The sequence below is a fragment of the Somniosus microcephalus genome, chromosome 11, assembly GCF_052327205.1.
Source record: "Somniosus microcephalus isolate GS21.2 chromosome 11, FLI_Smic_1.0, whole genome shotgun sequence".
NCBI classification, from domain to species: domain Eukaryota; kingdom Metazoa; phylum Chordata; class Chondrichthyes; order Squaliformes; family Somniosidae; genus Somniosus; species Somniosus microcephalus.
The window spans coordinates 9,865,797-9,878,258 of record NC_140997.1 but is presented as its reverse complement, the minus strand read 5'-3'; the positions used below and the strand labels follow the sequence as shown (position 1 = coordinate 9,878,258).

The 12,462-nt window shown below is 44.2% G+C and overlaps 1 protein-coding gene across 12 annotated transcripts in view; it reads left to right on the top strand.

Annotated features, from left to right (window-relative positions):
- Positions 1 to 11,951, top strand: part of LOC147110302 (myosin phosphatase Rho-interacting protein-like) — a 205,232-nt gene extending 193,281 nt beyond the window's left edge. For 9 of the 12 annotated variants that reach the window (XM_086000161.1, XM_086000157.1, XM_086000156.1 and 6 more), the window contains 7 exons: positions 1,001 to 1,118; positions 1,743 to 1,902; positions 2,379 to 2,498; positions 2,856 to 2,942; positions 3,881 to 4,040; positions 7,751 to 7,836; positions 11,633 to 11,951. In XM_086000161.1, coding sequence (XP_085856287.1) covers positions 1,001 to 1,118; positions 1,743 to 1,902; positions 2,379 to 2,498; positions 2,856 to 2,942; positions 3,881 to 4,040; positions 7,751 to 7,836; positions 11,633 to 11,692 — 791 coding nt within the window. In that variant the 3' untranslated portion in view covers positions 11,693 to 11,951. Of the gene's footprint in view, positions 1 to 1,000; positions 1,119 to 1,742; positions 1,903 to 2,378; positions 2,499 to 2,855; positions 2,943 to 3,880; positions 4,041 to 7,750; positions 7,837 to 9,238; positions 9,300 to 11,632 lie in introns of all 12 variants that reach the window. The other 3 variants (XM_086000158.1, XM_086000166.1, XM_086000167.1) reach the window with 1 other exon arrangement.
- The last annotated feature ends 511 nt before the right edge of the window (positions 11,952 to 12,462 follow it).

Sequence of the window (12,462 nt, the reverse complement as noted above, 5' to 3'; positions counted from 1 at the left end):
TCAGCCGGTCAGGCAGCATCTGTGGAGAGAGAAACAGAGTTAATGTTTCAGGTCGTTGATCTTTTGTCAGAAAACAAACATAGTTCATTCATGTCAGGATCTGCATTATGTTTTTGAATCAGTAACATGATAACAGATCCCAAATTCTTAATTTTTTTGTAATAAGTAACTACACCATGAGCCATTGCTTTTGGTCCCCACCACAAACTCCATTCCCTAGCCACCAACTCCATCCCTCTCCCTGGCAACTGTCTGAGGCTGAACCAGACTGTTCACAACCTTGGTATTGTATTTGACTCTGTGATGAGCTTCCGACCATATATCCGCGCCATCACCGCCTACTTCCACCTCCGTGACTTCGCCCCTGCCTCGGCTCATCTGCTGCTGCAACCCTCATCCATGCCTTTGTTACCTCTAGACTCGACTATTCCAACGCACTCCTGGCCGGCCTCCCATCTTCCACCCTCCATAAACTTCAGCTCATCCAAAACTCTGCTGCCCGTGTCCTAACTCGCACCAAGTCCCGTTCACCCATCACCCCTGTGCTCGCTGACTTACACTGGCTCCCGGTTGAGCAATGTCTTGATTTTAAAATTCTCATCCTTGTTTTCAAATCCCTCCATGGCCTCGCCCCTCCCTATTTCTGTAACCTCCTCCAGCCCTATAACCCTCCCAGATATCTGCGCTTCTCCAATTCTGGCCTCTTGCGCATCCCCGATTTTAATCACTCCACCACTGGCGGCCATGCCTTCAGCTACCTAGGCCTTGCGCTTTGGAATTCCCTCCCTAAACCTCTCCACCTCCTTTAAGGTGCTCCTTAAAACCTGCCTATTTGACCAAGCTTTGGCTCATCTGCCCTAATATCACCTTATGTGGCTGTGTCAAATTTAGATTGATAACATTCCTGCACAGTGCCTTGGGACGTTTTACTATGTTAAAGGCTCTATATAAATGCAAGTTGTTGTTTAGCCAAACATTATGTTTTGCTGTTTCTTTGTAGCTATTGAAGCAATGAAGAATGCCCACAGGGAGGAGCTGGAGCGAGAGTTGGAGAAAACCCACTGGTCTCAGATCAGTGGTACAAATGCAGATGTAGAGGCTTTGGGCAGACAGCACAAGTAAGCATCTCACTCATGCATGCACTCACAAGTCAGTAGGAATGTACTCTCTGTGCTACTGGGCTCTACTTATACAACATTCACAATTTGCTGTCGTGGTTAAAAACAATGGACCCGCCTTGGTTACAGTAATGCTCGCAGGTGTCTCCGTCTCGGCTTCTCGCCTCCGATGTGAGTACTCTGGTTTAGTCAACATCAGAAGGCCCTGGTGTCAGGTTGTTCTGTCCAACTTGGAGCCCGATGCCACCAATAAACCAAAAGATATTGGAGCCTCTACTGGGTCACTCCTGCTGTTCTTTTACATCTGTAGATTTTATATTGTACACATTGCTTGGGGTAAGACACAGTGTTTACTGCTTTGTACCATGGTGTACAAGGTTTTCAGACTATCATCTGTACAGCAGCCACACCTTGAAAAGTTATTTTTCTGAATCGTGATCCTGAGATCTGAAAATTGAAGGTTCTTAAGTCCATAATGACCAAACCAAAATAGATTACTGTTATATGTAAGAATCACCTCTGACTGGGATCAGATGTGTTCTGTTTCTTTACATCTGGTTGCTTTCATTTTTTAATCTGACTGTCCTCGCACTGATCACTTGGTGGTTCTTTGCTCTGTTTAAGAGAGGAGATGGGCTCCATCCAGCGGGAGCTGCAGGTTCTGTCGGAGCAGTACTCTCACAAGTGTTTGGAAAACGCTCACCTGGCTCAAGCGTTAGAGGCCGAACGGCAGGCACTTCGGCAGTGTCAGCGCGAGAATCAGGAGCTAAATGCTCACAACCAGGTAACACTTAGATACTGCTAAAAGGATCACAGTATTCACAGTGCTAGACAGCTAGAGTTATGGGCACATAATTACCAGGGATGCAGCAAAGACTGTGTGTAATCTTTCCAATGTTAGGACTGGCCTCGGTGTTCCTGCACTAGGGAAAGGAAAAATCATCCAGAATTTCTATTCTTGAGCATTGTCCAGTGATCCCGCCTGAAAGTACATGGCGTGTGGTGAAGGCAGGATCAAACCGGTGAGGTAGATGACTAATGCCAGTGGAACCACACCCCATGAGTGAGTTGACTTCAGGGGGGGTGATCGAAAAAAGAAGGAAGAAATATAAGGAGAATGTTTAAAGCCCATTGTTTCTGCATTTAATTTCCCTAATGAATTGGCTACAGTTAAAACATATGGAATGATCACCCCTGTGGTATCACGAGATCTCGGCTGTTTCCCCAATCTGCCTTATTTGTTTCTTGTTTGTTTTACAGGAGCTAAATAACCGCCTGGCTGCGGAATTTGCACGGTTAAGGGCGCTGGTTACCGGGGAGGGGAAGGGAGAGGGTGCTGGCTCACCCCTTTCACTGGGGAAAGATGTCTACGAACTGGAGGTAAGGACAGGGCTGTAAGTACCATTCTCTCTTGGCTTGATGAGATTGCATGTAAACAGCTTCAGTGTTTTTGGCTTTGTCTCTTTCTAATTGTCAATTGGGTGATGTAGTTTGAGGGTCTCCTCTCTAAACTGGGGTGGGGGGAATGAAAGGCTGAAACATTGCTGTTCACACTGAGAAGAAAAACGTCACACCTGTGCACACACTGATACATCCACCCTCACATTTTCACACAAGCTGTTTCTGCACTTGCACATTTCCTTTCTTCCTCCCGTCTGCTTTGAGTGACTCGCACAGATTGTCAATCAGGACCCAGGTGAAAACTAATAAGGTTTCTACTTTTGTTTAAATTTCCAGGTTTTATTGCGGGTCAAAGAATCTGAAATCCAGTATCTGAAACAAGAGATTAATTCTCTAAAGGATGAACTACAGACTGCACTGAGGGTGAGTGAGTGGAGATGTGCAACAAAGAAGTCACGATAACTCTGTATAAAACAAGGGTTAGGCCACATCTGCAGTTTTGGGCTCCTCACTATAGGAGATATCTAATAGTCCTTTAACATAGTGCAACACAGAACTGCCAGGAATGATGCCAAGGGTCTGAGATACACAGAAATATTGGAAAAACTAGGGCTGTTTTCTCTGGAAATAAGATTGAGGGGGGATTTGAAGTGTTCAGAATGATAAATGGAATTGATGAGGTAAAGAATCAAAGACACACGTCTGTGATTTTAAGATTAACATAAGATTAAGAGATTAGAAGGCACTTTTTCACACAGTTATCGGAATGTGGACTGCTTTGCTGCAAGTGGTGATTGATGCTAAATTAGTTACAGCACTCAAAAAGGTACTGGATAATTCATTGAATATAAAAGGGTAAGGGGAGAAAGTGGGAAAATGGGATGGTGAAATGTGCCCCAAAAGGGGCCTAAATTCAGTGAGGGCATGAAGGGCAAAATGGTTTCTACTTGTGCAAAAAAAATGTGTTTGTTTGTGGGCATGGAGACCTATGATTCAATCTCGTAATTCCCTGCCAATAAGAACCGTGTTCTATACAGTATTTCTATTGATGTTAATCCAGCTCCCTTGCCCCGCCAGAGCTCAGTAACTCCTCACAGCCAGTGCCCTATGTTACTGACTGTATCTCTGCTGATCTTAATCCAGCACCCTCTGATTCTTAAACTAGTTCCCAATTATGTTACCAGCTGTCACTGTTTAAATAATTTTCTAAAAAATCAAAGCAGAAAAAAGAACGTTGATTTAATTCTTGATAGTTTGATTTTTCTTTTAGAAGGCATCCTGCACAATCTTCTCTCTTAACTTGCACACTCTACTAAATCAGTCAATTTAATTAATGTATCTTTTTACACTTGTTTTGTAAGGACAAGAAGTACGCTACAGATAAGTATAAGGGTATCTACACAGAGCTCAGCATCGTTCGAGCAAAAGCAGACTGTGATGTCAACCGGCTGAAAGAACAGCTAAAAGCTGCCACTGAAGCACTGGGAGAGAAGACGATAGGCTGTGGTGTTACTGGCTACGGTAAAGACGTGGGGAACATATTTGAGCTCCCTTTACTAAAGTGTTTGCTAGTGCTGTTGGGGAGGGTTTAAACTAAAATGGCAGGGGGTTGGGAACCTGTGCAGGGAGACAGAGGAAAGGGAAGCAAGGATAGAAGCAAAAGACAGGAAGGAGAAAAGCAAAAGTGGCAGTCAGAGAAATCAAGGGTTTAAATCAAACATGACCACAGTAAATAATAATTCTAAAAGGTCTAAGAGTGTTAAAAAAAGCCTGAAGGGTTTTGTAATAAGGTGGATGAATTAGCTGCACAAATAGATGTAAACGGATATGATATAATTGGGATTATGGAGACATGGCTCCAGGGTGACCAAGGCTGGGAATTCAACATCCAGGGGTATTCAATATTCAGGAAAGACAGGCAAAAAGGAAAAGTAGGTGGGGTAGCATTGCTGGTTAAAGGAGATTAACACAATAGTAAGGAAGGATATTAGCTCTGATGATGTGGAATCTGTATGGGTAGAGCTGAGAAATACGAAGGGGCAGAAAACGTTAGTGGGAGTTGTATACAGACCCCCAAGCAGTAATGCTGAGGTTGGGGATGGCATTAAACGGGAAATTAAAGATGCGTGCAATAAGGGCACAGCAGTTATCATGGGTGACTTTAATCTACATATAGATTGGGCTAATCAAATTAGTAACAATACCGTGGAGGAGGAATTCCTGGAGTGTGTAAGGGATGGTTTCCTGGACCAATATGTCGAGGAACCAGCTAGAGATCAGGCCATCTTAGACTGTGTACTATGTAATGAGAAAGGATTAATTAGCAATCTTGTGCGAGGCCCTTTGGGGCGGAGTGATCATAATATGATAGAATTCTTCATTAAGATGGAGAGTGAAGTATTTGACTCAGAGACTAGGATCCTGAATTTAAATAAAGGAAACTACGATGGTATGAGGCGCGAGTTGGCTAGGATGGATTGGGGAACGTTACTTAAAGGGTTGATGGTGGATAGGCAATGGAAACCATTTAAAGATCGCATGGATTAACTACAGAATTTGTTCATCCCTGTTTGGCATAAATTTAAACAAAAAAGGTGACTCAACCGTGGCTAACAAGGGAAATTAGTGATAGCATAAGATCCAAGGAGAGGACATATAAATTGGCCAGAAAAAGCAGCAAACCTGAGGATTGTGAGCAGTTTAGGATTCAGCAAAGGCGGACAAAGGGATTAATTAAGAGGGGGAAAATAGAGTATGAGAGTAAGCTTTCAGGGAACATAAAAACTGACTGTAAAAGCTTCTATAGATATGTGAAAAGAAAAAGATTGGTGAAGTCAAGCGTAGGTCCCTTGCAGTCAGAATCAGGGGAATTTATAATGGGGAACAAAGAAATGGCAGACCAATTAAATACATACTTTGGTTATGTCTTCACAAAGGAGGACATAAATAACCTCCCAGAGATGTCCGGGAACATAGGGTCTAATGAGAGGGAGGAACTGAATGAAATCACCATTTGTAGGGAAATGGTGTTAGGGAAATTGACGGGATTGAAGGCCGATAAATCCCCAGGGCCTGATAATCTACATCCTAGGGTACTTAAGGAAGTGGCCCTAGAAATAGTAGATGCATTGCTGGTCATCTTCCAAAATTCTATAGACTCTGGAACAATTCCCATGGATTGGAGGGTAGCTAATGTAACCCCACTATTCAAAAAAAAGGCGGTAGAGAGAAAACGGGGAATTATAGACCGGTAAGCCTGACATTAGTAGTGGGGAAAATGCTAGAGTCCATTATAAAAGATGTCAAAGCAGAGCACTTGGAAAACAGTGACGGGATCGGACAAAGTCAACATGGATTTACAAAAGGTAAATCATGCTTGACTAATCTACTGGAATTTTTTGAGGATGTAACTGATAGGATAAGGGAGAACCAGTGGATGTGGTGTATTTGGACTTTCAGAAGGCTTTCGATAAGATCCCGCATAAGAGATTAGCGTGTAAAGTTAAAGCACATGGGATTGGGGGTAAGGTACTGACTTGGATAGAGAACTGGTTGGCAGACGGGAAGCAAAGAGTTGGAATAAACAGGTCTTTTTCCGAGTGGCAGGCAGTGACTAGTGAGGTACCGCAGGGATTGGTGCTAGGACCCCAGCTATATATATAAAAATGATCTAGACGAGGGAACTAGATGTAATATCTTCAAGTTTGCAGATGACACAAAGCTGGGTGGGCGTGTGTGCTGTGAGGAGGATGCCGAGAAACTCCAGTACGATTTGGACAGGTTGGGTGATTTGGGCAGATACAGTATAATGTGGATAAATGCGAGGTTATCCACTTTGGTGGCAAAAACAGGAAGGCGGATTATTGTCTGAACAGCAATAGATTGGGAGAAGGGGAAGTGCAACAAGACCTGGGTGTCCTTGTGCACCAGTTGCTGAAGGTAAGCATGCAGGTGCAGCAGGTGGTTAAGAAGGCAAATGGTATGTTGGCCTTCGTAGCGAGAGGGTTTGAGTACAGGAACAAGGATGTCTTGCTGCAGTTGTACAGGGCCTTGGTGAGACCACACCTTGAGTATTGTGTGCAGTTTTGGTCGCCTTATCTGAGGAAGGATGTTCTTGCCATGGAGGGAGTGCAGATTCACCAGACTGATACCTGGGATGGCAGGAATGACGTATGAGGAGAGAGTGGGTCGATTGGGTTTATATTCGCTGGAGTTTAGAAGAGATGGGATCTCATTGAAACTTATAAAATTCTAACAGGACTAGACAGACTAGATGCAGGAAGGATGTTCTCGATGGCGGGGGAGTCCAGAACCAGGGGTCACAGTCTAAAGATAATGGGTAAGGCATCTAGGACAGAGATGAGGAGGAATTTCTTCACTCGGAGAGTGGTGAACCTGTGGAATTCTCTACCACAAAAGGCAGTTGAGGCCAATTTATTAAATATATTCAAGAAGGAGTTAGATATATTTCTTAAGGCTAAAGGGATCAAGGGATATGGGGAGAAAGCAGGGACAGGGTACTGAATTTGGATGATCAGCCATGATCTCATTAAATGGCGGAGCAGGCTCGAGGGGCCGAATGGCCTACTCCTGCTCCTATCTTCTATGTTTCTAAAATTCAGAAAGGTGTCATTCGAATAGCGTATAGCTCAGTGGGACAGCTTGTTCCTTCCTATGGTTAAATGTACCTGACACGCTCACTCCCCTCTGCATACCTGTGGAGGTGTTCAAAAGAGAGATGATACTTACTTTGAAAGTAAATGTTATGGAAAAGGGCAGGGAATTGGGATTCAACAGAGAGCTGCCACGGTTAACAAAAATGGCAGAGCATGCTCCTTTCTCTTCCTTTTTCCCATATTCTTCTCCACACATTGCACTGTTCTGCCTGAGTTATCACAGACTCCATCGCGGTCTGGTATTGCGGATGCCAGCTGGTGCAGGGAAGGGAGTGTGTACGTGACAGAGGTTGGTAGAGTTGTGTTTATCCATCTGCTGCCTCCCGAGTGTTGGGCTGTGCTCTGGGCACGGTTCCCAGCTTATGTTTTTCGTTCTAGTCTCCTGCATATGCTTCTCACAGTGCTGGAAGATGCAGTGTGCTTCAGTTCAGCAGACCCATTACCTTCGATGCAAGCTTGATGTTTTCCTGCATTACTGCAATTTAAATGTTTGTTTTATGAAATCATTAACTATTGTCTCCACTTGTCTGTTTTGTTTCAATCTGCCACTGCTAGATATCATGAAATCAAAAAGTAACCCAGATTTTTTGAAGAAGGACAGGCCAAGCACCAGCAGGGCCATGAGGACCCTGAGGTCAAAGGTGAGTGTTGGACACCTCTCCACTCTGAGGAATGAGTGGGAATTCAGCTTTCATTGTCTCACAAGTTCTCACTATTCTGTTTGCCTCTGGAAATTCAAACAATTAATCTCTAATAAGCAAATTGCAGACAAACTGCTGGGTAGACGGGGGGTCTAAGTTGCTGGGGAGAGACAGAAGAATTAGGAGCAGGAGTAGGCCATACGGCCCCTCGAGCCTGCTCCGCCATTCAGTAAGATCATGGCTGATCTTCAACCTCAACTCCACCTTCCTGCCCGATCTCCACATCCCTTGATTCCAAAAATCTATCGGTCTTAGCCTTGAATATACTCAACGACTCAGCATCCACAGCCCTTTGGGGCAGAGAATTCCACAGATTCACAACCCTCTGCGTGAAGAAATTCCTCCTCATCTCAATCTTAAAAGGCTGACCCCTTATCCTGAGACTATGCCCCTTAGTTCTCCAGCCAAGGGAAACAATCTCTCAGCATCTATCCTGTCAATCCCCCTCAGAATCTTATGTTTCAGTGAGACAAACTGAACTATTGGAAATCTGTCTTCACTTTATGATGAGTAACGTTTGTAATAATGCCAATTGCATCAGTGTATTTCACTCGGGAGCTCAAGCAGTTGTCTCAATTCCCTGCCGAAGGTGCGGAATTTCAATGTCTGCTTTGCTCATCACACAGTCTCACTGCCTCAGTCAGGAGAGTTTCCATAGTCCTATCATTCAGACTCAATCAGCTGAGTTTCCTCAGTCCCAGGGCTTTCTTTTAAATTTGTTCTCGGGCTGTATGCGAAGCTGGCAAGGCCGCCTTTATTGTCCATCTCTAGTTGCCCTGAGAAGACGGGCCTTTTTTCATGAACCTAACTGCCCCTCGTTTGGTCATACTGCCTCAGCCCCAGTTTTGGAACTGCCTGTCAGTCCGACTCGCTGTCTAAATTTCCTCAGTCTTGGGGCTGCCCTTCACTCAGTCACACTGTCTTGGATCAGTTGATTTTCCTCAGTCCCATTGCTGCCTGGAACTCAGGTTCACTGTGTCAGGTAAATTTTCTCAGTCGTAGAGCTGCCCCTCACTCAAAAGACTCGCTGTCTGTCAAGTGAGTTTTCTCAGTCTGAACTCTTGACACTCCACCACTGACAGGGTAGGGTCTACACTGTGCTGTTCCAAACACAATTGTTATATTGTAGATTGTGCCCCCATCAGATAATTGATATATTGTGCTTTATTGCATTGGTCATACTTCAAAGGTACAACGCTGTCAGTTTGAACACAAATGCCTCTGATGTGTAGTTTTCTGGTCCGTTGAGAAAGCCAAGTCTGTTTTGACATAAAAAGATTGATTGCTGTATCTGCCTCCACTGGTTCTCCATGTTTTATTTTGCTTGTTCTCCCTCAAACAGTCTGTAATAGAACAGGTCACGTGGGAAAGCTGAAAGGTACCAATGCCAAGTTTGCTGTTGTGTAGGTATCAGGATGGTGAATGCCCTGTTTTGCATGTACATCCCTCGTCGTTTTGGAAGGCCCTACCTCTTCTGATGTTCTGCTGTTGCCGCCCAAGTACGATGGCTGGTTACTCACCGGGGGTGTGTGGAAGGAAGTGGGTTCAAACAATAACTTGCAGAAATTACTTACTGCATTGTTTTTGCACAGATGGAGAGTATCTGATTGTGAATGGCAGGGAGTAAAAGATGAAATAGGGTGATGAGCTCATGGAGGCATCACTCCATTGCTTATCATGTAGGATTAATTGCATCCAGAGCTAGTTGTTAATGCTGGTCTGTAACTGGCTGCTGATAGTTGTTCTGGAGCCTCGGGGTGAGGTAACTGACCGTAATTCTTTACCCTCTCCTCACCCCCCCCCCTCCCTGGCTGACCTCTCCTCACCTCCCCCCCCCTCCCTGGCTGACGTCAAGAAACAGAACCAGAAAAGGTTTTGGCGTCTATGCAGCTGGTCCCAAAATTTATTAACCCTCAATTGCCTGTCTAATTCTTCCTTAAATTTTCCAAACTATCTGCTCCACTGCCTCCTTGGGCAGTCCATTCCCCTCAGTCACCACCCTCTAGTTAAATCAAAACACACAACCTTCGCTCTTCTATGCATCAGTCTGTGTACCCTGCTTTTAGAGTTGGTGGCAGTCTTGAACACATTACTTGGGTTCAATTTATCTATCCCTCAAGAATTTTGAGTAATATCTCCCCTGAGCCTTAAACAATCCAAGTTCTTCAACTGTTCCCGTGTTTTAAGTTTGGTTCCCCTTTTCTGCAATGTCTGATATTTTTGCTGTATAGTACAGTGACCAGAACTATACCCAGTGCTCCCAAGTGTGGCTCTACCAGTGCCTTGCATAGATTAGTCATCACTTCCTGGGGTTTGTGCTCTTTCCCTTTGGTTATGCATTCCAAGGTGCAGTTAGCTTTTCTTACTGTTGCCACATATTGTGCTGTTAGTGCCAGTGAGCTATCCACCAGTACTCCTCAATCTCTCTCCTGAAGCCTCATACCATTTAAGTCTATATTTCCAGTGTTTACCTTCTGTTACCCAGTCTTGTTGCCTTATATTTGTCCATGCTCAGTGGCATTTGCCACTCATCACCCCATCTTCTCAGATCCCTTTCTTTGTAAAGTAATGGAAAACTTTGCATGTTTGACAGCCATTGGAGTTGCACAGAATTTTCCCCACATTTAATGGTATCTGAATGCAACATTCGTTTCTTGTGGGAACACCATAGAATGGTATCAGAGACAGAATGCTCCCATTCCGTATGGAGAAAGTGACCACTCAGGTCTTTGCAGCTAAGATGTGGCCTACAATTACATTGTGTTATAAGCATGCAATGATGAATGGAATCCCTTGTATTTGTGAAATTGCATTGTTCTATCCATTTACACAACCCAGTCTGCATGCAGCTGTATCTGATTGTGTGATGCATGTAACAGCACATCCTATCCACCAGTAAGAATTAGCATGCTGGAATGTTAAGCCTTTATTCAATCAAAACTTTTATCTGGGTGTTTGCAGGGTCCAGTGATGTTTAGAAATAAAGTTGCATGAGCACATGAAAATAATGACAGTATGTACAGTAACCAGTGCCATAGGTCAGTGCAGCATATGTGGTTTTCTAGTGTTAGACATGGAGGGAAACTGACATGTTTAAAACTTACTGTGGGAGCTATACAAGACAGAGTGACTGACATACATCATGCATGGTTCTGGCAGTAAGTTATATGCCCAGAGACAGACTCACTCCATGTGTGGCTCCTATAGTAATTTTTGGATGGAAAGAGACTGGTGTTGATGAGGGATTTACTCCCTAAATTCTATTACAGGAAACTCTGGTTTATCCGGAGGTTGTATGTCCAGAATACTCAATCTAACGGCAAAAATCAGGAGCCATTTTCTGTAAGTTTTTTTAGATCTCGTTCTTTTTTCCCCCCAGTCAGCCACTGTAAGGTCTAGCTATAGCAACAGCTTCAGCTAGAGACGCTTGCAGCTGCAGCCGACTCTTTAGAAGCTGTTGCTAAGCAACAGTGTTTGTCGTCAGATACGGAGATGAAAACCTCCATATGCTTCAACATTAACTTTGTATGTCCGGCAGTTTTGATAGATCGGCAACACGTCGGTGCCGGATATCACAAAGTTTCCTGTATTCACTGTTACACCCATCTCTTGCACCAGGATATTAACTCATTGACTGTGACCCTGTTCATATTCTGGATAAAAGCATCATGTTTTTTGCGGTGAACAGAAATGGCCAAATAACTGCATGTGTAACTTGTTCACTCTTTCTCTACAGAGCCTAAAAGAAGGTCTCACGGTGCAAGAACGGATGAAGCTCTTTGAACCCAAGGACTAGCAGATTGCTACATTCCAACACTGCCTCAAGCCATGGCCACTTCCTTAAATTAAATAGACTGCCTCACATTAGCAATCATTAATCCTAGAGAACAAACATCTGGTTCATCCTCACTTTGCACACTAATTCTCAATGTGACATTTGTTTAATATGTTCACGTTTACGTTTATAAGCTATGCCTTGAAGTTGCGCTTAACCTGTGTTGTGAAATACCAATGATTCCCTTGAGTAAAGTAACCGGACATGGTTTTAAAATCTGGGCATTCTTCCTCCCTGTTATTTTAGAAAAAGCATTCCTATTCTCAACACAAAATAAAGCTGACTTTGCTCCTAGGGAATGCTTATTGCCCAGGCAGAGGACAAATGAGCAGAGGCACTAGGTGCAGGCTCAGGGCTGCAATGCTAGTGAGGCAGACAGTTTTCCTGGCTCTTCCACCTCATTTTCCTGTTTGCTTGCCAGGGAGAATCCAGAAGGTGGCCTTGTGCTGAGCCCCTCTCTAAATCAGAGAATTGAAGAGAGGCAGGCAGCAGACACAGGACCCAGAAGGTAAGACCCTTTTTTGTGTAGTGACGTCAGGCCAGGGATCAGTGCAGGAAGACTTTTGGTTACTGGTCTTAGACAGCAGCCACACTTGGCTCTGACAATGGTGGCCATTCCCACTGCTATAGACCTGCAACAGGGGTGAACTTTCAACCTCCTAGGGATCGGGAGGGTAACAGTAGCCAGGAGGGAAGGTGTTTAAGTGAGACAGCGCGCATTGGTGGATGTC